Source organism: Brachycentrus maculatus, unplaced genomic scaffold, assembly GCF_059751285.1.
Source record: "Brachycentrus maculatus isolate JH-2025_06_01 unplaced genomic scaffold, ASM5975128v1 h1tg000115l, whole genome shotgun sequence".
Taxonomy (NCBI): Eukaryota; Metazoa; Arthropoda; class Insecta; order Trichoptera; family Brachycentridae; genus Brachycentrus; species Brachycentrus maculatus.
The window spans coordinates 688018-716007 of record NW_028280868.1 but is presented as its reverse complement, the minus strand read 5'-3'; the positions used below and the strand labels follow the sequence as shown (position 1 = coordinate 716007).

The 27990-nt window shown below is 29.9% G+C and overlaps 1 protein-coding gene across 1 annotated transcript; it reads left to right on the top strand.

Moving 5' to 3' along the window:
• The first annotated feature begins 19 nt into the window (after positions 1 to 19).
• On the top strand, positions 20 to 27889 carry LOC148309916 (uncharacterized). The gene is made up of 33 exons (XM_088259263.1): positions 20 to 325; positions 4216 to 4322; positions 4995 to 5085; positions 6075 to 6260; positions 9403 to 9472; positions 9581 to 9789; positions 9900 to 10009; positions 10337 to 10467; positions 10954 to 11060; positions 11689 to 11868; positions 12223 to 12371; positions 14913 to 15090; positions 15888 to 15994; positions 16645 to 16735; positions 17241 to 17426; positions 17897 to 17966; positions 18042 to 18247; positions 18740 to 18849; positions 19390 to 19523; positions 20516 to 20622; positions 20866 to 21045; positions 21201 to 21350; positions 22437 to 22583; positions 23281 to 23387; positions 23723 to 23810; positions 24025 to 24213; positions 25081 to 25150; positions 25294 to 25490; positions 25903 to 26012; positions 26333 to 26466; positions 27060 to 27166; positions 27266 to 27445; positions 27735 to 27889. The coding sequence occupies exons 1-33, from the start codon at positions 175 to 177 to the stop codon at positions 27887 to 27889; spliced, it is 4494 nt and encodes a 1497-aa protein (XP_088115389.1). The 5' UTR covers positions 20 to 174.
• Positions 27890 to 27990: the final 101 nt, after the last annotated feature.

Below are 27990 nucleotides of genomic sequence, written 5' to 3'. Positions count from 1 at the left end.
AAATTTTTAATGTTAGATCAGTCATCGTTGGGATAGCACACACTATTAACGTATGCTTGATAATTGTTATCGTTCTCTTGATTACACAGTCAAACAAACAACAAGAAGATAATTAAATTTTGAAAATAAGTTTTTTTTTAAGTTTTTTTTTACATCGTATTATTACTTGCAAACATGTTGTTTATTTTGCTTTCTATGTTCGTCTTGTCTATTTATTTATTTTTCCATAATAAAAGAGTGAAAGATCAGTGTAAGGATATACCAGGACCTTCAGGCTATCCCTTTTTTGGTAACGGTCTGGAACTTATGGCAGGAGGACCCGAAGGTTTGTTTTTTTTTTAATGAAAACTAAGTGATAACATAAACCATGTCATCGAGGATGAAATTAGGCGTCACAAAATATAAATAAATTCACTAGAATCGTAAATCGTGTTGTGATTTTATTTCTATGCAAAATAATAATATAAAACAGAACGGTGCCTCAAAACATTTTTTTATCGAATAAAAATGAAAACATAACAGGTGACAGGTTTTTTTCGTATGCCAGGTAATTTTTTTTATTTTTTAACTTGTTTTTTGCCGAAATGGCAGTGCCATATGTTAAACATAACGGCAACACGTACTCCGGCGGAAAATGTACTCCTTGACAGCTGTGTCACTAAATATTTCAATGTTTTAAATTAATTGTTTGATAGATTATAAATATTTTTATTGCTACACAAGCGTTGTGAGATTAAACTTACAAAGGTATGATTTTTATTTTCTTTTATTTGTATTTAACCAGACTGAACCGCAGCAATGCTGTATTCTAATAGTAAGTTAATAACAAAAATAAACATGAGATTCTACAAAATAGACGCTAATTGAATGAATTCGTTCGGTATTTACTTTACGTTTACTATTTAAAAATACAAAAAGTTTAAAAAAAATTTTTTTACTTTTATACCTCCTTCGTCCATTTAATTTGTTTATCATTATATTTAACAATAATAAAGAAAGATTGGTAATTGAACTAAAATGATATTGTACTTCTACAAAAGTTATGATGAAAAACTTGTTACTTTCAACTAATTTATTTTACCAATTTACGCGTTTAGCCATTTTCTGACCTCATCAAACTAAAACAAATTGGACATGTTAATCACACAATAAAATTGATGCCATTGAAAAGACATTTTTAATTTAATGAATGTCAATCTTTTACCTACATCGTCATAATTTGATACTAAAATTACGAAAACTGGTTTCAACAATTAAATACTATAAATAACCACTAGTAAGCCATGTTTATTACCACATTTTAATTAGTATATAATTACAGAACAAACATGTTAGATAAATTAATGGACGCTGAATGTAGTCCAGGACGTCAGTAAGAAGCAATTATCCAAACCCACATCCGCAATGGTGCATAGGGCACTGCATCGTATGAACGCAGTGTCATCGTGATCGTTAACACATAAAGGAAGGGTGATCAGCCCTCCGCTTCAATTACCTGTTCAGGGTAATATTGAATCAATATTAGAGTGAAAAAAAACACTCATATTTATTTGAACCCCCCCCCCGGGAATCGAACCCGGGACCTCCAGTACGGTAGTCGAGCATGCTGACGATTACACTTCAAAGGCTTAAAAAGTAAAACCTATAAATATATGTGCATTAATTCATACTACATTTACATACGAGTACATATTTAATTCAAGTTATAGTAAATATTTTATTTTTTCGTATATTTTTCTCAACATATTGTTTTTTCCTTAAAACATGATAGTGATTTCTAATTTTAAGCAAGTTACGAAACGATAAGCGAACATCATTAAATAATAATTTCATCACTTCGTCGCTGGTAATAATAACGTGACAAATTCCAATTTCGAATCTCAGTTATCGAAATCCGGTTATCAATAAAAACCAAATGAGCTGTGAAAGTTAACAATATTTTTTTCTTTTTCAAATTTTACTTAGTAAATACCACTAGAAATAGTGGTACTTACCAAGCAAAACTTAAAATAAAAATGGAAAGATATTCCCACAATGGACTGCCAAATCAATTCAAGAAAAATATAAAATATCTAAAATCAATGTCTACTTCTATTACTACTTCTACCATCACGTCGTTTACCCGCAGGGGTAGGCAGAGAGGATGGAACGCCACACACTTCTGTCCTGACATACACTCCTTCACATGCATACATCTAGTCAACATGCCCTCCGATTACGCAGACTTTTGAAACTACCAGATTTTCGGTTCCGATCGAACTGATGCCAAGTCCTTTTCTGCCGTCCTCGTTCTGTTCTACCGCTTACATTCACCATATACATTTTCTTAGTTAATAATCAATATCTAAAAGAAAATTAATATGAACCGTTTAGTGTTATGTGTTTTTCAGTTTTTTTTATTTTTTGTCGTTGTTGATAAAACGTGTTTCGTGTGTACTGATCAAAAAAAATTATTTCATTGTAATTGATTTTTCATACAATAGTGTTTATTTGAATAGTATAATAAGTTACACACTATCATAAATTATTACGTACATCTTAAGTATTTCAAGGCTATCAACTTAATGTGTTGGCGCCCGTGAATTCCGTACCTACTTCAAAACAAAATAAAAGCATTTTTATAAAAATAAATATTATTTTTTTACATAAAAAAATAACTTTATGTATCGTTTGTATAGTTTGACTGCCTCAGCAATAATATAATACAAGCCTGGGTACATTTCAGCCATCCAAACTTAAAACACGTTTTTTTTTGCATTTTTGGACTAAGTAGATTCTAGGTACTTAGTCCAAAAATGCAACAACAAAAAATTGTCAAAAAAATGTCCCTTACTGTGTTTTGAGTTTGGACAGCCGATTTTAGTCTATGTTTTTTAATTCACTTTTTAACGTAATTGAGTGCTATGCATCAATAATGCATTCTAAATGTTATCATATTTTTACTTCATTTAAGTATTTCATGAAGACGTAATGAGTATTTGGTTTATTGCGTTGAATAATGACTTTTATTTATTGATTTGGCGTTTAATTTTTAGAACTCCATAGTATGTATTTTAAATATTAAAATCAAACACTGAAATATTAAAATTTTATTTAAACACACGATAAAAATCAAAATTATGACAGTTGTTTCGCCTTGTTAAGCATTATCAAACTACTGCAGTTGGATATACCATAACAGAGCGAAACAATTGTCATGAATTTTTATTTTATATTTTTGAGTTTTAAAAAATATAAATACAACTTAGAAGACTGAAAGCTGTGTTTAATTTTAAGATTTAAAAAAAAATACTACAGTTTTATTTATATATTTCAATTTTTTTTATTGTATTGGATTCAGATGTTATTATACGCGAATTTTAGTTACGTAATCTTTATATGGTTAAGGTCACCCATGAAGAAGATTTTACAATAATTAACTATGAAATTCTTTGATACATACGGAATTATTTACCTGTTTTTTTGTTAATCAAATCTTTAAAAAATACATCATCATTGCGCATTATAATCGCTCACGAGAAACGAGAAAAAACAAATAGATACATTTACATGTATTTATTTACTAGCTGTTTACCCACAGTGTTGCTGCGGCTCAGTTTGGCTCAATAGAAAAGAAATGAGAGAGAAAAATATATTTAAACTTTGTTTGTCAAGCAATGATATCTTTTTAAAATCTATACTGCACCTTTTAAGAAGCAAACTATCCGTCAAAAGGGATGTTAAGTATTGCGTGTGTTACTATCACGATTTACAGATGGCACTGCCATTGAGGTAAAAATAGCTGTTTTAAAAACATACATTCTTTATTCCATTTGTCATATTTTTATTTTTATAGATATAGTAGTTAATAAAAGTAGGTACTCAAATATTTCGTTGTGACAAAATTTTCAAAGCAATCGGTGAATAACTTATTATTATAGGATTTTTCATTGAGGAATATTAACATTTTTATTCATTTGGATTTTCATATTTTTTTATTTAAATTTCACTCGGTATTTCTACTATTTCTTAAAATTTATTGTGAAGTGTGTTTCGATGGATTCCGCGTCATTTTCAACACCACGTAAAACAATTTTCAAATGATTTTTAATGCATCGAAACACGCGTCAAAATATCAATTTTAGTGGTATTTACCAAGTAAAATTTAAATAAAAAATAAAGATTTTACCACAAACTGACTGCCGAATCAATCTATAGTTATTAAAACTTTTTCAGATTACTTTTCGACTGTGTGCGGATATTGGAAACAGTTTGGTAACAGATGTCGCATTTTTCTAGGAGAAGAAATGGTTATGCTATTAGCTGATCCCACGGACGTTGAGGTATTTTTTATTTAGCTTAAACGATAGTTACTTCAAGAAACTTTTTTTTACAACATTTTGAGCGTGTCCAAATACTTGTCCAGAAATTTGGATTGTCTTCAATAAGAGTTATTTTTAGCATTATTTTTGATATCTCAACATAGATGAAGAAGAATATGGAAGTCTGGGTATTTACAGGGCTCACGACCATCATAGGCTGGTTTAAATGATCACTTTACACACGTGTAACATTCACCAATTCTACCCATGATTGACAACTACATTATTCAATTTCATGAAACTTTTAGATATATTTTGAATTAAGAAGTTACTGTTTAATAAAAAAAGCTTGCCTCATTCCACCATAGAGGTCTCTCATGAAGTCTACCGAATTCAAGAACTGTGTATCGAGTTAAATCAATATATCTTGTAGTTCCAAGAATTTTAATGGTGTGGTTGTCAATCATGGGTAGAATATGTGAATGTTACTCGTGTGTAAAGTGATCACCTAAACCAGCATATGACGGCCGTAAGCCCTGTAAATGCTCAGACTTTCATATTCTATTTCATCTATGTTAAGATGTCAAAAAATAACTTCAAGAAACCTTTAAAAAAACGTGGTTCTAACCCTTTTAATCAATATTCTGTATTATTTTATAAAAGGTACTATTAATTTTAATATTGGTATTCCAGGTTGTTTTATCAAGCAAAGAATTTTTGGAAAAATCACACGAATATACATTCTTTATTCCTTGGCTGGGAACTGGTCTTCTTACCAGTACAGGTAAACAAATACACACATAAATTACTTTAATAATTTATTAATATTTATGTTAATTTATTATAAAAACTTATTTCAGGGTCAATATCAACGTTGTTTATGCGCGTAATTACCTGTGATGTTGAACACAAGTCTACGTAGGTGACTCGTTAGTTCAGGAAGCATCAGACCAACTGAACGTCATCTGCGGTGATAAATAGCGTGTGTGACCTAATAGAATAATAATAAAATATCCATAAAAGAACCCTATCATAAATAAACCATATTAAAAAAATAAACTGGCAGTATGCAATGGATTTCAATAGGTTTCAACCCTAATACATGGAACCGAAGCATGGAGTTGTCAAAATAAAGATGAAAGTAGACTAAATGCATTCGAAAAGCGTTCTCTCAGACGAATGTGTGGCAGAGCGTTATACGATAAATGTTCGAATGGTGGTATAATGAAAAAATGCAAGGCTGAAAAGATTATCGATAAAATTAAGAAAGGTGTGTTGAGATGCTTTGGGCATGTGAATTGAATGAGTAAATAAAAAACAGTAAAACCAAATTATGAGGCTTATGTAGTGAGTAATAGAAGCAGAGGTAGAACAAGTAAAACTTGTATTTCAAATACTTAAAGTTCTCTGGTCAGGGGTCGGAATAATAAAGGAGTATGAGGATATACATGAATGTGGAAGAGGCGAAGATTGTTTGCAAAGACAGATTGATACGGTGTTCTATTATTTTTGCCTAACCTTGCGGGGAAGCGGCATAATGGCCATTTAGTTTTTTTCACCTATTGTAAAATAAACAAATCTAGGTAAAGTAAAATGATAGTAACATAAATTGTAAATGCCATCAAAAAACCATATTTCTCTAATATTTATTTATTGTTGTTCTTAAAATACCGTCTTTAAACAACAACCAAAAATATTTTGTTTTGATCTGGACACACATGTTAATGTGTGCAGTAATGATTTTTTTATGAACCTACATGTTTAACATTTCAGGTGAAAAATGGAAATCTCACAGAAGGGTCATCACTCCAGCATTTCATTTCAAAATTTTGGAAAACTTCGTTCAAGTATTTGACGCTCAGAGTGATATATTTATTAAAAAACTGAAAAGTAAAGCCAATAACACGAAATTTGACATCTATTCACATATCACTCTGTGTGCTCTTGACATTATTTGCGGTAAGTACAATGGGTTTAAGACTTCTGTATTATCAATTCAAGCAAATTACTACAGTAGGAACATATCGATTCACATAAACTATTCATCACAAACCTCGCTCAAAACGAGCGAAACTGGCGCTACCAATTTCAACAAAATGAAATGATTTTTTTTTAATTATCTACCTACCTATCCTTAATATCGTGTTTGCAGAGAGGTATTTAAAATAGAGGCTTTTAGGGCATTTGAAAATTAAATTTTAAAGCATTTCATACTTTCAAGGGTTTTTATTACTATTTATTTAAAAATACTACTTTTTGACATCTCATCAAAGATGAAGAAGAATAGGGAAGTCTGGGCATTAACGGGGCTGACGACCGTCATGGGCTGGTTTAAGTGATCACTTTACACACGTGTTACATTCACCAATTCTACCCATTATTGACAACCACACTACTCAATATTTTTTTTAAATTACCTAACGTCCAAGTGACTCTGAAATCTAACTACGGCTTATGCAACACGGCAATATCATGTCCCTACTCAGGCTTCAACTTTATAAGTTTCATAGCCTATGCCTACTCGTGAGTGGATTTACTCTTTATGTTTAAAGTTACTAAAATTTCATGTAATTCATTAGTGAAAATTCTAGACAAAAACACTCGCTCACACTACTCAAATTCTTGGAAGTTCTATATATATGAACCAATTTTGAAACATTATTCTTGAATCACTAGAACTTCACTAGAGACATCTATTGGTGAGATGAAAAGAAGTTTTTTATTGAGCAGAAACTCTTTTATTAGCTCTTTTATTAGGTATTCAGCACTGTAAATTAACAGACTTCAATATTCTTCTTCATCTTTGATGAGATGTCAAAAAATAATATGGAAATAACTCCTGCAATTGGAGATAATCTAATCCTGATTTTGTGAACAAGTATTTGGACACACTTAAAATGTTGTAAAAAATACTATTACAGAATACTATTCTTCTTCTCCCCTATAGATCCTCGCATCTGTTAGTTTCGTTATCCGTGTCTTGTGTTATGGACTACCAGCTGTCGCTTTGCTTTTCGTATTATTTTTTTAGGATATCTACGTTATTGTTGTTATATGTGTGGTCATTATCACGATAGATAAAGTGAGGCACAACTCTAAATTTAGACTTAGCTTCACATACGGTATTTGAAAATGTATCAAAACACGTGTTACAGAAGATTTAAAAAATAGTGGTATTTACCATGTAAAACATAATATTTATAATTGGTTAAAATAATAATCAAAAATTTCAACAAAATGATAGTTATGCTGGTATATAAAAAAATCGTTGAAATTTTAGTATACTGGCTATCAGAAATACTTATTTTTTCGTCAGGACCATCATTACACCACTAAATTATAATTTTATCAAATTCTCAATTTAGAAACCATTTATATCTTAACTTTCGTTAGCCTAATTCAATGCGAATGAAAGAATATCGGAAAGTTTATGGATCATTTAGTAAATATGCATACATTTTTAAAAAAAAATCCAAATGAAAGCAAAAACGTGCGACATACTGTGCGCAGTGATATTATCACATCTTATTGGAAACAAGTTCAAATTCACCAAGCATAATATAAACATCAACAATCAGTACTAACCTTGACTGCATTCACAGTTATAATTACACCATTCAATGAACTGCATAATACTGCAACGTTTACATCCTTGACATATAAAATATTATCAACATATTGCGGACTCATGTAATGAAATAATAATTTATTAATCTTCTGTTCCCACACTCCTTACTACGCAGGGCGGTCTCCTTGATTCCAGGCATTCTCTCCATCTGGAGCAATCCTGTGACATCAGGGCTTTCATAAATTTTTAAAGGTGTCTCAACTTGATTGAAAACGTGCATCGTTCTTCCCTTTTTATGAAAATAGATGGAAGTTTGAGCATCGTAGAGCTTACGACCTTGCATTTAGCTGGCTTAAGCGATCGCTTTTACGCTTGTGTAACGTTCACCATTCTGCCCATTATTGAATATCCATCTCAACATAGATTAAGAAGAATATGGAAGTCTGGAGATTTACGGGGCTAACGACCGTCGTAGGCTGGTTTAGGTGATCACTTTACACAAGTGTACCATGCACCAATTCTACCCATTCAATTCTATTAATAACTTTAAGATCTTTATATTATTTATATATGATCCAATTTTTGAAACATTGTACAAGACTCACTAGAATTTTCACATTATTGTGACATTATTGGTGAGACGAAGAAGCTTTTTAACTGAGCAGAATGCTAATGTTATGAATATACTAGAAAGCTAAATGTCTAGACATTTACCCATAAAGCCCAGACTTCAATTTTCTTCTTCATCTTATGCTGAGATGTCAAAAACTAATATGATTAATTACTCCTATAATTGGAGATAATCCAGATTTGTGAACAAGTATTTGGACACAATCAAAATGTTGTTAATTGAATATCCACATTGCATTGATTCTTGAAACTTTGTATTTATGCAATGGTCTTAGACCCTTTCGATATATTTGTTAGGTATGAGTGATTGTTGCGCCATCACTTGATGAATTGGCGAAGTATTTATAAAGTTTATTACTTCGTGAGAGCCCTGTGACTTTTCCGATTTCATCATTCCATTTGGTTTAAATTACACTACCAAACATTTATATTGTATTTGTATTTATATTCTAACATAATACGATTTGTTGAGCTTTCGGTTGTTGATTTTATCATTTTTGTACTTTGTATTCTTTTTAAGAGTTTTTATAGACTTAAAATAAAAATCCAATGTTGAAATTTTGATTCTGATACAATAGGAATTGAATAATATAATAATAGAAATAACTAAAATTTGAGTACTTGATGTTAACATATCGAGATGGATATAAAACCGTCAATTAAAAATATTTGCTTTGACCTTCATTCGCGTCTAACAGATCTGGTAAATGATGTTATCAAAAGATTATTTAAATATAAATAAATATTGAAACAAAAGCAAAACAAAGTAACGTACAAATAATCAAATAATAATTATGGTAATAAATAAATATAAAAATATGTTTATATACAAATACGAATATTCAAACATAAAATATGCAGGTTTTTATACAAAAGAAAACAAAATGTTTTTTTTTTTTTTAGAATCAGCAATGGGAGTCTCAGTGAATGCTCAGATGAATTCTGAATCACCGTATGTAAATGCTGTGAAAAAGTAAGATTATTTTATTAATGTCTCGTCAAATAAAAAAAGATCCATGTGATATAAGATAAGATCCATATATAAATATTTATATATTAACAAAAAAATATTTATTTTCAGTGCTTGCAAAATAATAAACGATAGAATTCGCAGTCCTATCACGAGACATGATTTTCTTTTTAAATTTACAAAGGGCCATGAAATATTGAACAGGGCTTTAGAAACTTTACACGGATATACTGATGATATGATCAATCAAAGGAGACAATTATTAAACAATACAAAGGAAAGCTTATCGTCGTACATTGACGAATCAGAAAATGTTTATGGTAAGATTAAATCATTTTATATACATTTGGATTATTAATAATGAAAAAAATTGTACTGAATATTGTAGATATTATTATAATTGTTTTATTAAATTTTTAATTTATCTCAGGTGCTAAAAAGAAAATGGCTTTCCTGGATATGTTACTACTATCTACAATTGATGGAAAACCTCTTACGGATTTGGAAATTAGAGAGGAAGTAGACACATTTTTATTTGAGGTGAGTGCAGAATTGTACGATCTTTTGTCCGAAATGAAATGTTTTTCGACCAACGAGTATATGCTTACATGTGCCTTAGTATATAAAACTGTGTTGTGTGTATTATCATTACAATGTTGAAAATTACCTTTTGTTCATATGTTCATAGTATTTATTGACCTGACATAAACTAACGTATGTGTAGAAACGTAGTGACTATTTAATATCATCCAGTTTCAATAATCCCACATAAAGTGTATGTTTTATCTTAATGCCACGCAGATGAAAATTGACGCATCAATTATAGTTAATAACATAAGTAATAATTATTTTCTCATTTGTTTTTAGGGACATGATACTGTATCGTCTGCTATTGGTTTTACAATTCATATTTTGGCAAAATATCCTGAAGTTCAGGAAAAATTATACAAGGAACAAATCGAAGTACATCCGAATATCGATGAACCAGTTACTCACAGGTAATCACAAAAAAATATATTCATCTAGAATTCAAAGAAGTCGTAACACTCAAACAATATGTTGGGTGCAGTGAAAAGACTTCTCTTCTTTTCCATCTTATTCCACATTACCGAGGGTTGTGACCCTTGTGGAAGCAATGACTTTTCTCCAGCTATCCCTTGACTACGCTACACCCACCTGGCTGCAACCACCGAGGTGCCTGCTGCTGCCTTAACTTGATCGGTCCATCGTGTGGTCAAGATCTCCCTTTCCGTCTCTTCCATGGGGAAAAGACTTATTTTTGTATAATTAAGAATATTTTATTCCCGAAAACTTATATAATATTTTATTTCATCTTTCAAAAAAACCTTTATTACTTCATCGCTAGCATATTTTTAATTGAGTTTTCAATGGTAGGTATTTCTTGTGAATGTCATTTCGTCGTATGTGTGTTATCTGTGTAAACAACCAAATTGTTACTTAACCAATGTTAATAATATTTTTAGAGATTTGCAGAACATGAAGTACTTGGACTTAGTCATAAAAGAATCATTAAGATTATTCCCTTCAGTACCACTCTTTGGAAGGAGGATAAATGAAAGTGTTATGATAAGTATGTTTTCTACGTAATTTTAAAACACAAATTATTTTAAAAAAACTATTCGTTTTCTTAGTATTGAAATTTGAATACGCTAAAATCTCATTCAAATCAGAATATACATTTTATCACAAAATGTTTCCTGTATGAAAAAACTCTAATAGTTTGGTATGCTCACTTCCGCCGTAATCTATGTACAAGTTTAATGAACTTTTTATTTTTATTTTACTCTTTAATTTGATTTGAAAAGCTAACGAGAAAAGTTTTAAAAAATATTTTTTCAATAATCATGTGATATAAAATAATTGTTAAAAAATAGATCTTAGAATCTTGGGAAAATAAAGATGTTTCAAGTCTTAGTAGGGAAACGGTTTACAATTTTTATTGGACTTAAAAAATATCTTCCTTTTCATGATACGAAAGTTTTACATAACACAGGGATTATTTTTAAATGTGAAAGAGTGTAAATTAAAAAAAAAAACATTTACTGTAGTTTCTAACTGGAACAATACACGTAGTTCGTGTATTGTATACGTAATTCTACTGAGAATGTACAAATTTAAACCAATTAAATTACTAATAAAGTTTATTGTATGGCCTAATCACAGTAAATTATAATATTTTGTAAATATGAAATGTGTAGATGACTTGGCAGTACCAAAAGACACAACTGTTCTCGTGATGGTATACAGCATGAACAGGAACCCGGCTATATTCCCTGAACCAGACAAATTTATTCCTGAGAGATATTTACCAGAAGAAGCCAGTAAAAGGAATCCATTTTCATCAGTTTTCTTTAGCGCTGGACCGAGAAACTGTATTGGTAAGGAAAATTTTACTATGAATTTAGTTTTCAGGTTAGATTTGTTAAGGTACAATTTCTTTTCACACAATAATACAAAGGTCATAGTGTTAACTATGTGCTTGTTCACTGTTATTGATTATACAATATCATATAAATATTAAATAAACATATAGTAATTAGTGCATGGTATTAACAAGAAATGTTCGGATAAATAAAAAACCAATTAAGTTTTTTTTAAGTTCAATAAATATGAAAATATTTTTTTTATTGTATACGTATTTTAAATTCAGTGTTATAATACAAAAGTGTTGATACCTTTGCAATGCGTTCAACTCACTGCATTATTATTTATGTTAAAATATTTGGTTACAGGTCAGAAGTTCGCCATGCTCGAGATGAAATCGACTCTTTCAAAGCTTGTTAGAAATTTCGTTGTGAGTTCACCTGACGAGGAACTTGTTTTATCGGCAGACATCATATTGAAATCAGTGCATGGAATTAATGTGAAACTTTCATCGCGATAAATAATATTCCGATAAAGATTATATCATCTGTCATATTTCATCATCAGAATTGAGAGTAACTTCAGCATCATAGTCATCTTACTTATCAGCTCCAAGAACATCCGCATCTGTATGAGGAGCGCCTTTTTTATTATTGTCATCACCATTATTAATCACGAGAGCTTTTCTAAGGCAAAGCCTTCAATTTTATTATCAAAATAAAAGCATCTTCAGCATTATAGTAATATTACTAGAGTTTCTTCGTAAAGAGTAGGGCAGAGCCATCATCTTAATCACCTTAATAAACTTATTCTTAAGGATCATAGTCACCTCTACCAGCAGCTTCAAGAGGATCCACACCATTATCAGGAGTATCTTCAGCATTATTTTCATCACCGTTAGTAACAACGTCATCATAAGCACGAAGTTTATCTTCAGCGGCAGTTTCATGAGCATCCGCACTAGCACCTGAAGAAACATTGTCGCTATCATGGATACCAGCAACGAGAGCATCTTCATGGTAAAGCCGTCTTTATGAACTTTAGAATGAATGTCCTCTTCTTTATCATAGTTTTCTACCACAGCAGCTTCAGAAGCATCCACACAAGCATCACAAAATAAATAATAATAAAATTATATTTGAGGTTTTTTTTATTATTTTTTCTAATACTTGAAAACACGTGAATAATGTTTGATGCTCTATCTTTTAATCTTTTTTATATGGCATTTAACCTCTAAGCTGCTCGATTTCGAGTGTCAAACTTTCCGTCCCGTGCTGGACTATTTTATATTACAATATTTTTGACAAAAAAAGCATATTTTTGCCTATTTTTTGTAGTGAAACTTTCGGATATCCATTATAGATGTTCACAGTATACAATGCACTTTACTTATTATGTTTTTATGGTGTATTTACACAAAAATATTAACATTTACGGACTCGCGGCCTAAAGAATGGCGGCTGTATAGAAGACGCGGCTGTCGTATCTGCGGAGCACGAGTCGACCGGAAGTATTCACGATAAAGTTGACACTAAATTAAAATAATTTTGATATTTTATGACAGTAAATCAAAGAGAACTAATTCATCCATGCCTCGAACCAAATTTAAGTGCAAAAAATTATCCATAGGTGTTGATATAAGTACGTAAAGTTGAAAAACGACTATGCATGCGATCCGCAGTCAACGGTACTTCTATAAAAAACGACAATAGATGCGACCCGCAGCTTACGGGTTAAAGCTAGCCATTGAATCTCATCCATGCTATTACAATCAATATTGAAACTTTCGGAATGTTGTGCTAAAGATCAATGTACAAAATATCTGTGATCAGGTGAGTTCAAAACGAAGATACTTAAAAGACGCATGGGAAAAGAGCAAGAAGTTTTAGACACTGTAAAGAAAAGAAATCTAGTGTACTTTGGTCATTTTAGGAGAGAAATATGACAAAAAATTATTATTATACAACATGTTAAAGTCGGAAGTAAACGCAAGATGAGAGGAAGCCGTATATCCTGGTTTATAAAACTTAAGAGAATATTTCCACTGTAGAAAAGTGAATGATAAGATTACTTTGCGAAAATAGCTATAATGATTGTCAACCTTCATCTTAGAGCAGTATAGTGAGAATAATTGTATTTAGGAAATAAAAATGTTTCATTTATGTTGTAAGTCGGTTAATTGTTCGGTTTACAATTTAAGAATATAATTTTATATATGTTAATTTGATGGCTAGTTTATAATATCAATGTCGTCAATTAATGTTTACAGTGTTTTTTATTTAGGTTAAGTTGTTTTGTTAAAATATAAATTAAAATACGTTAAAAAGTTGTTTGGTTTAAAACATCATTTAAATTAAGTTCATTACATCTTTTGTTTATAATACCATTTAAAATAGTTAAAAATATGTTTGGTTTATAACATTATTTGAAATAAACATTTATTATATGAATATCTTATTTTATTTTCTTTTAAAAAAAATGTTTTTTTAACACTTTTTTTTATTTTTTGTTGAATTTTGGAATCAAAACTGAGGTTATTCAAATTTTCAGCTACACAAGTAATAACAGATTGCTGCAATGATGATTGCAGCCAGCTCTGTAAATAACTAGTCTTTCGTTTTCTCATGAAACGACTTTTTTTTCTATGAACATCATTTTTAACTCTGTGGTTTTATCCATTTTTAAACAACTCATTTTTTCAATTAAAACAGATCTCGTTGTTTTGAAAAAATAATACAGGATTTACTTATAATAATAATAAAGGAATTATAATTTTATTATGTGGACGTGCATTTTTTACAATACTTTTCCTGTTCGCCAGAATAGATTTAATTTAATTATGCATTCATAGGTCAGAAATTGGAAATCGATATATTATAGCACTTTTCTATTGATCTTTACTTTTGACTTCAACTGTACGTAATATTTACATATTTTTATTATGTGCTTTGAGAAGGCTATGAAATTTTGCGGTTTGTTTTATAGCAAACATCCAAAGAATAATAATACAACACATTGTTTATATTTAGAGGTTTCAGTTTTTGTTGAAGCTCCATAGTGTGAAAACGTTTCATTTCTCGTCAATATGTTCTTGTGGGTGATAGCGATATGTATTACTAGCATCTACCTTTATATTCGAGAAACGAATGTACGAAGCAAATGCAAATCTTTACCAGGTCCTAAAGGACATCCTTTTCTTGGTAATGGGATTGAACTTGCATCTGGTGGACCCGAAGGTAAAAATGTTATGTAATTTAAAAGCAGCTCTAAAAATTAATTTATTTTACACCATAGTTCGTTGACTAAATAAAAAAATAATAATAATAAACACCAGTTGACTGAATTTTTAATACCGACTTTTCATTGGCTGATGTATTTGTTTCACTTTCGTTACGGTGTAATATTCACCAGAATTTACAACCACATACAACCATAGATGTCTCAGACAAAATTGTCATCAGAAAATGCAGTTGATCATTTCAATTGAAGCAAATACATTATATTACGAAAATAGACAAATGTGGTTGTCAAAGGTACAATGGTAAATGATACACAGTTTAAAAGTGAGCACTTAAACCAGCCATTGACGGGTCGTAAGCCCGTAAAAGTACCGACATCCGTATTCCTATTTCTAATCTTCATAGAGATAGTGAAACAAATCGAGCATTTGAGAACAAAAATTTGGACACACGCAAAATATATTATTTTGAGAAATAAAAAGACTTTGTTTCTTCATCCACTCACATTTTTATCAACAACCAACTAGTTTCGGCAACAACCTGTTGCCCTCTTCAGGGCATATAATCATATATCTTTAAAATCATATATCAATATGATCCAAAAAGTTAATGCTTTCAATATTCAAAACACACGCAAAATAATTTATTACACAAAACAATTACTATGACGTTCAGAAATTAAATGCTTTTTTAATATCTACCGATTTTTTTATTGATAAATTATTCGTAGATTTAGGTTCACGTTCCTTGAAATGTAATATTATTTGTTAAACTTAAAAATACTTAATTCGTAGATTACTTTTCTACTATGAACAAATATTGGAAGAAGTATGGAAACCGATTTCGACTATTTCTCGGTGACAAACTTGTTGTATCTATTGCTGACCCCAAAGATGTCGAAGTAAGTCTCATTTTAAAAAAAATGATTAAATCTTTGCTGATGGTTTCAATCAATTACATTAAACAATAATACTATTTATATTTTTTGATAAATTATACCCCATATATAAGAAGTGGCGAACAATAGTATTATTGAGGAGAATACAAAGTTTATTGTGTAAGTATATTGTATATTGTAATAACAGTAAAAAATATTATCGTACTGTTGCACTACATAAAATTATTGTATATTTGAGATAAAGTTTGTCCATTAAGTTTTCAAATACATTTGATGAGAGAATAATACAATATTATTGAAAAAAAATATGCCTCTACCAAGAAGGCAAAAGGATTACGTCCAAAACAAATATTTGGCAAAGAGAATGCAAGTTCATGTAAATAATTATGTTCTAAGGAGTAATATTAATTTTAAATTATTATTTTTTTCGTGATAATAACTTACCTCAGTTATCAATAAATATGCCAATTGACTTTGAGTTTTCATTGCTCGTTTTGTTTGATTTATTACTTGTAGTATATATTCAGGTACAAATTTTATGTGTTTGAGGCATTTGAATTATTTTCAAAATACGTAGTTCATTTCATTATAACGTTTCAAAAGTGTAATAATCTTTCTGTGCAATTCGTTATGCGTTTTAATTCCCCTTCTAGGTAGTGCTGATGAACCCTCAATTCAATGAAAAATCCCACGAGTACACTTATGTAAAACCATGGCTTGGAACTGGTTTACTGACAAGCGGAGGTTTGATATAATTTTATTTTAATTTTATATTCTTATCATCGAATCAATATTTACCCTGATTCTAAAAAATTATGAAAGTAGAATGAATGCAGTCAAAAAATGATTTCTCAGACGAATGTGCGGCAAACGATGTATAATAGATTTTCGAATGGTTATATAAGGAATAAATAAATGGTTAAATTAGTACTATTGATTAAATTAAGAATGTTGTGTTGAGATGGTTTCTGCGTGTGAATGGAATGACGGAATAAGGAACAATAAAACTAAATAAAGAGGCAAATATATTGGAAATGGAAGCAGAGGAAGACGGAGGAAAACTTGGCATGATCAAGTATTTCAAATACTTGGGCGTGGTCCGGTCAGGAGTCAGGAGGAATAATCGGGGATATTTAGTACAGTACGCTCCTAGTATACTAATTATTTTAAAATTTCCCAATAAAATAATTGCATATCAGATTTTTTCTGTTTAACACGTTCACCTTAACATAATTGATTCATATTTAAGGTGAAAAATGGAAAAAACACAGGAAAGTGATAACTCCAACATTTCATTTCAAAATCTTAGAAAGTTTCATTGATGTCTTTGACAAGCAAAGCGACATTTTCATAGAAAAATTGCGGATTCACGCTGATCAGGAGGAATTTGATATTGATAATGATATTACGCTGTGTGCATTGGACATTATTTGTGGTAAGTAATTATTGGAAATTGTGTTATAAACCTAATACTAAAAATAAAGACTCTTTTGTTAACGTAATGTTTCTTTGATAAAAACAGCAAAGAGCGCTTGAAATTACTTTTCTCATAATTAATCGTTTTAAAATAATTAAGTGTTTTTGTTATAAACAAAAATATTTCAATTACATATTGTTTTTGTAAGCTTGAGTGACTCATTATTGAAAATTGGTATCAAATTGTTATAATCAAATTTAGAAACTTTGAAAGAGTCTGCAACACTTACAACGGGATCATGACTATAATATCACAGTTATTTTACCTCTAGTTTATTTTTTTATTTTTAACTTATTTATATAATAAATAAATAAATAAAAAAAACAAATAAAACTAGAGGTAAAATAACTGTTAACATAATTGTATTACAGATATTACTTGATATTCTTCTTGATAGTATTATTTCATATAATTATACATAATTTCAGAAACCGCAATGGGCGTCTCGGTAAATGCTCAGCAGGATACTGAATCGGAGTATGTAAGGGCTGTTAAAGAGTAAGTCTGACTTGAAAATAAAAATAATAAAAATATATATAAACAAGGTTCATATACTAATTTCATTATTTTCAGCGCATGCGCAATCATCAATGAAAGGATTCGAAATCCTCTGAAGAGGTTTGATTTCTTATTTCAATTTTTCCCCGATAGTAAGCTTCACGATAAGTCGTTGAAAATTCTCCACGGATATACAAATTCAATGATAAGGCAAAGAAGAGCAGTTTTGGAAAAATCTAATGAGAATTTAAAATCGTATACAACAGATCCAGATGTATACGGTATGTTTATTTGTATAACCTTGCGTATTGATGTACGAAATTTTGATTGTTTGAGTTGTTTAAAATCCAAAACGTGAAACCTTTACAAATGTATTGAAATCCAGATGATCAATAATTGAAGAAAAAAGTATGGAAGAGTATCAAATTATAAAATACGATCTATTATCTATAGCTGATTGAAATGTAAAAAAATACTATATATATATATATATATATATATATATATATATATATATATATATATATATATATATATATATGTATATTTATATATATATAAATATATATATATATATATATATATATATATATATATATATATATATATATATATATATATATATATATATATATATATATATATATATTTATTTTTTTTTATTTTTTTTTTAAATTAAGTCTTTAGGATTAATGTCGATTGGTGCTCTTTGGATTTCGATATAATATACGAGTGTCAGCAAAAAAGTTCTAATAATTTGTAATATATTTTAGGAAGTAAAAAGAAGATGGCTTTTCTTGATTTACTGTTGCTTTCAAAAATTGATGGGGAACCGCTTTCCGATACAGATATTCGTGAAGAAGTTGACACATTTCTTTTCGAAGTAAGATTTTATTTCAAAATATACAAATACATGTTAGATATAAAATAAACTTACGAAAGAGTGCAGAATAAATATGAGATATTCAATAAATGCTAGAGTGAAAAATATTTTTAACTGAAGTATTTACTTAAATTACCCTGGACAGATTTTTCACAAAAATATTTATTAAATTTCACTCACAGTCAGAATTTGAGGTACAGGACTAATCATCTTGCTTCGTATAATTAACGATCAATATACCGATAATATGAAGTACCCAATGCAATATTAGATGTCATGATAAGAAGTAGAAGATGACATATTTTTAAATTTTTTTTAAAAAACATACCAATTTAATAAAACCATTGAATGATGCGAAATAAAACGCACATTGTACAATATAATAAAAGTAACCATATTGTATACTGAAAAAAGCAAATAATGTTGCATGTCTAGGAGGTCTTTAAATTAATATTTTATTTTTAGCATCAAACAATTATTATGTTACAAAATGAAGTAAGTTTTCATTGGTTTTCCTTCGATTAAATTTGTCAATTTTAGGGTCACGATACTGTGTCATCCGCACTTAGTTTTGCAGTTTACTTATTGGGAAAAAATCTAGATGTCCAAGAAAAGCTTTACAAAGAGCAATTGGGTATTTTCCACAACAATGAAATTCGACCTGTCACCCACGGGTAAGCAAAAATATATGAACAGGCATGATATATTCATAGTAACGAATACAATATCTTCTATTTGTATTTACAACCTTTTCAAATGATAGTTTTTTTTTCTAACTAACTAACTAACTAACTAACCATCACGCCGCTTCCCCCCAGGAGCAGGCAGAGAGAATAGAGCGCCACACCACTCTGTCCTTGCAAACATTCATCGCCTCTTCCACGTTCATGCATCTCCTCATACATACCCGCCGATTGTTACGACTCCTAACCTGACCACTTTCAAGTATTTGGTATACCTGATCGTGCCATGTTTTTCTCGGTCTTCCTCTGCTTCTTTTCCCGCTAACATTCGCCTCATAAATTTGTTTTACCGTTCTTTCCTCGCTCATTTGTTCTACATGTCCAAACCATCTCAACACACCTTTCTTAATTTTATCGATAATGCTTATCTCAGCTTTGCATTCCTTCCTTATTTCACTATTCGTACATCTATCATACATCGTTTTGTCGCACATTCTTCTGAGAGATCGCATTTCGACTGCATTCAGTCTACTTTCATCCTTCTTCTGCCAACTCCATGTTTCACTTCCATACATTAGAGTTGGAACCAAGACTCCGTTGTACACTGCTAGTTTAGCTTCCGCTGATAGGTTTTTATTTGCTATAACTGATTTCAGTGCACCATTCACTTTGTTCTCAGCATTCACTCTCCTTTCTATGTCTTTATCAATCTTTCCATCCCTAGAAAACATACTACGAAAATACACGAAATCATCTACCTGTACTAAAATCTCTCCGTTTACCAATATTTCACATTCAGATCTGTATTCTTCTCTTTCAAACACCATAATCTTAGATTTGCTAACATTCATCGACAAATCACTTTCCTTGCACACATTATACACTTTTGTCGCCAACGTCTGCAGGTCTTCTCTGCTATCGGCAAGAAGAACAACATCGTCAGCTTAATAAAGGCAATCTCAAAAGCTCTTTATTGTTTTTAGCGATTTACAAAACATGAAGTACATGGAACTTGTTATCAAAGAAGCGTTGCGTTTATATCCATCAGTGCCACTTATAGCAAGAAAAATTAATGAAGAAATTATGATTAGTAAGTCGATTTTTTTTCTAGCTAGCTAAGGTACAAAATTTTTCTGGAATAACTTTCTTGAATGTTACGCTTTTTGTGACAAGATATGTCATACTTCAGTTGAGTATTTAAATAAAAACGATATAACATTTTCAATGAATCAATCTAATACATCATTCGTTAGTAAATGTACTAAGGTAGGTACTTTCTAGAAGTACGTATTAAAAAACGATTTTTTTATTCAAACTCAATTTCGATTTTCAGATGACATGAAACTTCCCGAGGACTCATCAATTCTCATTTTATGTTACTGTATGAATAGGAATCCTGAAATATTTCCTGATCCCGAAAAATTCATACCTGAAAGGTTTTTGCCAGAAGAGGCTAACAAAAGAAATCCGTTTTCATCTGTTTTTTTCAGCGCTGGACCAAGGAATTGCATTGGTATATTTTTTTATTATTTTTTATTTCATTTTGACAAGATTCTGGGTATATCGTAATGATATAATACAGTAACAGAATTTTGCTAAATGCAAACAAATATTTTATTTCTCATAAATTTTAAAATCATTTAAACACTATTAATCAACTTTTTTCAGGACAAAAATTTGCAATGTTGGAGATGAAATCAACCCTATCAAAATTAGTGAGAAATTATATAGTAAAATCAAATATGGAGCCCCTAACTTTGTCGGCAGATATTACCCTAAAGTCTGTAAATGGGATCCATGTGAAATTAATTTCACGTTGATGCTGTTATTGTTTAAGAATATTTACTTTTAAAGTAAATAAAAAATATTAAAATAAACATGTTTTCATTAATTTAGCATTTTTTACCATGTAAGTACATTAATTGATAAAGAAAAAATAAATTTATATGTTTGAAAAAACCTGCTGTTTTTTTTCCTATCACCTTGTACTACATAGTTATGCGTTTATGAGTGTTTAAACTCAAATGATATTGACATTAATAATATGCACATAAAAAGTGTACTTCATTTTTGGAAAAGTTAGTAAATATATACCACATGTCCTAAATATTATAAGATAAAACAAGATAATAATAAGAATAAAATAAAAATTTTGATTTTGGCACTTGTTGATTGTTAATTTAATTTAAACATAAATCACATTTCAAATACAATAAGGATTTTTTTTATAATTAATCATGATACATAGTAAAATACCGTAGATATTATTAATAAATCGATTTTGAAATTCGTCTAATAAATCAGATTCCACTTAAAGGACACTATTTTATAATCGATTATTATATTTAAAATAATGTTCAATTAAAAAAAAAATCATTCTGATTTTTTTCACACCAATGTATTTTTTCTATAAAACGGTGCAAAACTATAAAATCAACTACTTACAGATAGTACGTATAGGAAGCCTAAACCATTATTTCTCTAACTATTTAGATTCTAAACTATTTGATAGCCCAAAAGCATGGCATAGTTTTAAATAAGATAAAAGCGAGTTGGAATGCAGCTCCCTGGAAAAAAATTGCATAAAAAATGGCTTTTGAGATATTCGCACGTCAATGTTTTATTTTTAACCTGCCGAAAAAGGTTAATGACAGTTTAGAACTTTTTTAAAGGTAAGATGACGTACTGTCAGAGCAAAAAAATTAAGGCAATTCGATCATGCTGAAATGTGAAATATTTCGCAATAATTACGTAACATAAGTCCAAAGTTATTAAATACAGCAGAGATGGCCTTTCGTTGGCTAGTTACCAAGTCGTTCATACTGGATTCGCAGTATAATCAATTTGTGACCAGACTGATAATTAATATTACTTGAGCGTTTTTGGCTTGTAATATAATGTTAGTTATAATAGTGTCGGTTTTAGTGATCTTAGCAGTTTTGTCTCACTTGAGTACTAAAAAAGAAAGAAAAATGTTGAGTTCTGTTCCTGGACCATCTCCGGTATATCCTTTCATTGGAAACGCCTATCATGCTATGGGCCATGCCAACGGTAATATTTTTAATTTTTATTGAACGTAATATTTATTAGTAACCTTTCAGATTGAATTTTATTTTGGTTCCCTGTAACAGAATATGAAATCACAACAGTTTCACTTTTTTTCTTTGTTGCTTTCCTACCTACCTAGATGCAACAAATACATTAATATTAACTTTAAATTTGGCAACCTTCTCCGTAACATGTGTTTATTTTGAAATTTTGATACCACCAAAAAAATTTAAATATTAATGAGAATCATGGCTCTATTTTCTATTTATACAAAAAAAGTCCTTCTGATTTTTTAAATAATATGTGAAAGAAAAATACAGTACACAAACATATCAGTTGCGCAAAACATTAATTAAAATTCATATACTTGATCCATTATTGGCGAATAAAATCGTGAATGCCAATAACGGGCCATCCAGTTAAACTAAAATTTACGATAGCAGGGGAGCTCTATATCTGTTAATACAAGTCATGTCATTTTTTATATACATTAAAAAATAATGATCTAATGTCATATCATATATTGATAAAAATAATAAGGATTTCGCCAACACTAAGAATTAAAGATAAACCGGATAGTTTGAACTTGTATTGGAGAATTGATTTGGTTATATTCAGTAGATTTCACCTTTATTTTGTTTACAACACGATACATGTATTACTGCAAGAAGTGCATTAATGATTTTATTCACTATTTTAGATGCCTTCCTTCTTCTAAATTGGATGTGTGGAGAATATGGAATGAGGAGTCGTGCTTTTATTGGCAACCAACCCATTTTGGCCATTGCAGATGTTAGAGATATAGAAGTATGTAAGAAGCCTTACGTCACCATTTGAACAATGAAAATAATTCATTGATAATGGTATGATATGACTTGTGGCGTTAGCTTTTCTTGCCGACGTTTCGGATCACGTTGGATCGTCAAACATCAGGGCGGATGTGAATTGTAAAATCTATAATTAAAAAAATATTATAATTAAACATTTTCCTAGGGACCTTGGAATAAGTCTTTTTTTAAAAGCTTGGGTTAGAGATTCAGTGAGCTATTTAAAATTATTTTCGTTGAAAAAATGCTAAACAATAAAAATATATTACGTGATAATAATTATTATAAAATATTACTTGACATTTTCATTTGTAGGCGGTTTTAAATAACAAAGATTTTGAAAAATCAGATGAATATTTATTCTTTCATCCATGGCTAGGAACTGGCCTGCTTACTAGCAGAGGTAATTATGATATTTTGTATTAAAATATTTCATAAATTATAAACGAGGTTTAACCATTAAAAATATGAAAAGTTTTGTAATACTAAATGCTAAAATAATATTTCTTTATTTATTCATTTGATTTAGTTATACGATGTTTTTTTATAAAATTTATTTCATTTGATTGACATTTCTATGTTAAAATCTTAAAAATGATTTATTTTTATTATTTCAGGGGAAAAGTGGAAAAAACACAGAAAAGTGATAACGCCATCATTTCATTTTTTCATTTTAGAAAATTTTATACAAGTTTTTAATGACCAAACTGACATTCTTGTGGAAAAATTGAAGACCTTTGCAACTACTCAAGAGATATTCAATGCGGTTCCTCTCGTATCATTATATGCCTTAGACGTTATTTGTGGTAAGAAATAAAACATATGAACTTTACACCTGTGTACGAGTATATTAAGAAAATTTGTTCGTAGGTGTAGTGCTTTATTGCAGCATCTTACAATTTTTGATCATTTAATAGCAAAAAAAATAATATACATATGGTGTACGAAAAGTTTAACAAATAAAAATATTGCTAAATTTCAAGTTCACTGACAAAAATTAATTTGCAGATCATAGATATGTGTCGGATTGTAGTCCCGTGGTTAGTGTCGCGGACTTTCAGAGTTTCTCGGTTCGAACCCAGTACCACAATTTGATACCTATTTCTAATAATGAGCCGCTTAGGCTCACAGAAATAGTATGAAATTGAAATATTTGTGGAAACAATAAAAACACAAATATTTCTCTTTAAAAAAAAGTAGTAAAGTAATGCGAAAATTGCGATTTATTTTCATTCAATTGTAGATAATTATTTTAAGATAAGCATACTGTTATATGGAAGCAAAACGTGAACTATCCGGCAAGCAGAACGGGTGCGGCGTTTGAGATGTGGTGATACAGGCGCGTGTTGGGAATTCATTGGTCGGAACATGTAGATGATTACTAAATAAAGTAATTGAGAGGTCATAATATAAGACACTTAGGCCTGCTTCTTACAATTGCCGAAGGCATGTGCAAAGGCACAAACTACAGAGGACGACCTCACTTAAGTAAGCTACATGGACCAAATCATCTTCGATATGCATTCTGGCAGGTTAGACGAATTGAAGATATGAGCGAAGGATAGAGAAGGGTAAAGACCCGTCTCTGTCCTCATGACCATGAAAGAAGCAGACCAATCATCACAAAGATTGTATAACCAACGAAGAAGAATAATGTTATTTCATGTTTTCAGAAACTGCAATGGGAGTTTCTATAAACGCCCAAAATGATTCAGATTCCGAGTATGTAAAAGCTGTTAAAACGTAAGTCAAAAATAATACAATATGAAATAATTGATCCAGTAAAATAATAAGTCTTAGGTATTTTTATATATATTTTTAATAAATTCTGTAAATGAAATACTTTACTAGTAAAATAAAAGATTGAAGATGTAAAAGTTTTTTAGAGAATGTGAAATAATCGTCGAGAGGATGAAGAACCCTTTTAAGAAATTGGATTTTATTTTCAACTTAACAAATGATTTCAAGAAACAAGAAAAAGCACTTTCTATTCTTCATGGATTCACTAACAAGATGATAAACGAAAGAAGAGCGTTATTGCAAAACAAATTTGAAACCTATGGCAGTTACATAAGTGAAACCGGTCAGTCAAACTTTACGGAATATGATCACTGATCACCCATATTTTTCCTATAAATTTGTCATCATTTTGCACCATAAAACACACTATTATCATTAAATATTCAACTCTTTAAACTTTATTTAATGCACAGAAATATATCCACATAGTAAAGGGTTTATATGTTTATATACTCCCTGTATTGCACACTCTGCTATATTTTCAATCATTTATAGTTAAAAAGTTCTCGCAGTCAGATATGGTGCGAGCAAAAAAGGATTGATATTTGAATGCATTTAAAATAATAATTTATATAAGTATATACTTTTAAACTTATTTCGTATCAAACTCCGCGACTGATTGACATAAGAATCCTCATGTTTTTTTTTTGAAAACTGGTATTTATTATAACTTATCACTAATAATCAAATTTTAGATCCAAAAAAGAAGATGGTATTTTTGGATCTCTTACTTCTTTCTACGATTGATGAAAAACCTCTGGATGACAATAGTTTAAGGGAAGAAGTTGATACTTTTTTATTTGAGGTATGTTTTTCCATTTACTACATATTTTTCAATAGTTCTTAATGCGATCTAATATTTTTATTTTGTTTGCTTTTTTCGTAACTTTAAACTGATCGGACAACATATTTATAACCAGGGCAGTATATTCCACATAGGCAGAAATATATTAGTTCCATATAGGAACGCAACCAGTGCCTACCCTACCTTACAGAGTAGTGCCTACCTTACGTTACTGCTCACCTTTGCCTACTCATATTATCATATTATATTTTTTCCTGGCAATTATGAATTGAAAAATAAAATAATTGTGTTTTATGAATCGATCTCTGTGGTATTTTTAGGGTCACGATACGACAACGTCCGCTTTGAGTTTTGCATTATATTTACTCTCTAATAATCCAGAATCACAGACCAAGGCGTATGAAGAACAGTTTTCTATATTTGGTAGCGATAAAACTAGATCACCAACATACAGGTAAAGCAATAACAATGCACAGCTATGTTTAAATATTAAAATCGCTTTATACGCATATATAAAAATGAATACTTTTTTTGGATCTTTTTAATAGCTTATTGAGTTCAAAAAAATAGTAGGCAATCAAAATGAAAAGTACGAGTGGTTAGTACTTTTCAACGCATGCGCTTACACATTCCCCAATTTTTATTTACAACTACTGCCATCTTCATGTAAAAGTCGGAAACATTTAATAGATAACCCTCGTACAACTACAGTAAACCCTCCTATAACGTTATAGGGGCTAAATGTTTTACATTGTATTTTAATTAAATTATGACTCTTTGACTGAAAATGTAAAAATACAATTTAAAACATTAACCTCCTATAACCCCCTTTGTAAACGTTTACTGAATGTTTCTTGATGTTGTTAAATAAATAAATTTTTTATTTAAGGTTTGTATTTCATTGTTGACGATTAGAGTCCATTTAGTTAAAGTTAAGTCAAAGATTTGAAAACAAACTAGGCTTTAAGATTTTTTTCTATTATTTGTATTGTAGATACATATAATTTAAATTGAATCATCGTTTTAATTGGAAATGTATTATTTTAGCGATCTTCAAAATATGAAATTCTTGGGAATGGCGATACAGGAATCATTGAGATTATTTCCTTCAGTGCCTATTCTTGCTAGAAAAAATTACAAAGATTCTAAAATAAGTAAGAAAATTAAATTTAAGGTTCAGTCAAAATACTGAAGCCTATTTATTATTGTACATACATTAACTGTTTTTTTTATATACCATGTTTTTTTTACAGACGATATGCAAGTTCCCAAAGAAACAACTGTTTTAGTATTGATTTATAATGGAAACAGAAATCCAAACATTTTCTCGGATCCTGAGAAGTTTATTCCTGAGAGATTTCTATCTGAAGAGTGCAGTAAAAGAAATCCTTATTCGTCACTTCCTTTCAGTGCCGGGTCGAGAAACTGCATAGGTAAAAAGTTACAAAATATAACAAAACGCATTGCATTTTAAGCTACATAACTTATTAGAAAAAAAACGTTGAATTGTGTACTTTTTCTACTTCTCATCCGGACCCAATGGTGCATGTGGCACTGTGAGGATAAAATAGACTCTAGCAGTGTATACGACTCCGAGAGCCCTAGATATTACTGCTATTCTTTTTTTTCCTAACTACATTTTTTTCCAATTCTCAACATTTCAACGCAAAAGTTTCACTTCGAAAAGCTACAATAACTTGTAACTATTGTTTTTTTATTTAGGTCAAAAATTTGCCATGCTGGAAATGAAGACAACTTTATCTAAAATTGTGAGAAATTTTGAAATTCTTCCGTCTGGGGTGGACATACAACTTGGCGCTGATGTTATACTTAAATCAAGAAACGGAGTTAATATCAAAGTAAAACCAAGGGAATGAAATATGACACAATTATAAAATATGAATCAATAAAATATATACACATAAGTATAAAATAAAAGTATTTTTATTCAAATGCACTTATTACTACCCTACACATA

Bases quoted from the DNA above. Each gene is read 5' to 3' on its own strand.
- LOC148309916 (XM_088259263.1), top strand. From the start codon at position 175: ATGTTGTTTATTTTGCTTTCTATGTTCGTCTTGTCTATTTATTTATTT. The intron at 18,850-19,389 runs GTAAGATTTTAT...TGTCAATTTTAG, and splicing joins TTGACACATTTCTTTTCGAA to GGTCACGATACTGTGTCATC. The intron at 19,524-20,515 runs GTAAGCAAAAAT...TATTGTTTTTAG, and splicing joins ATTCGACCTGTCACCCACGG to CGATTTACAAAACATGAAGT.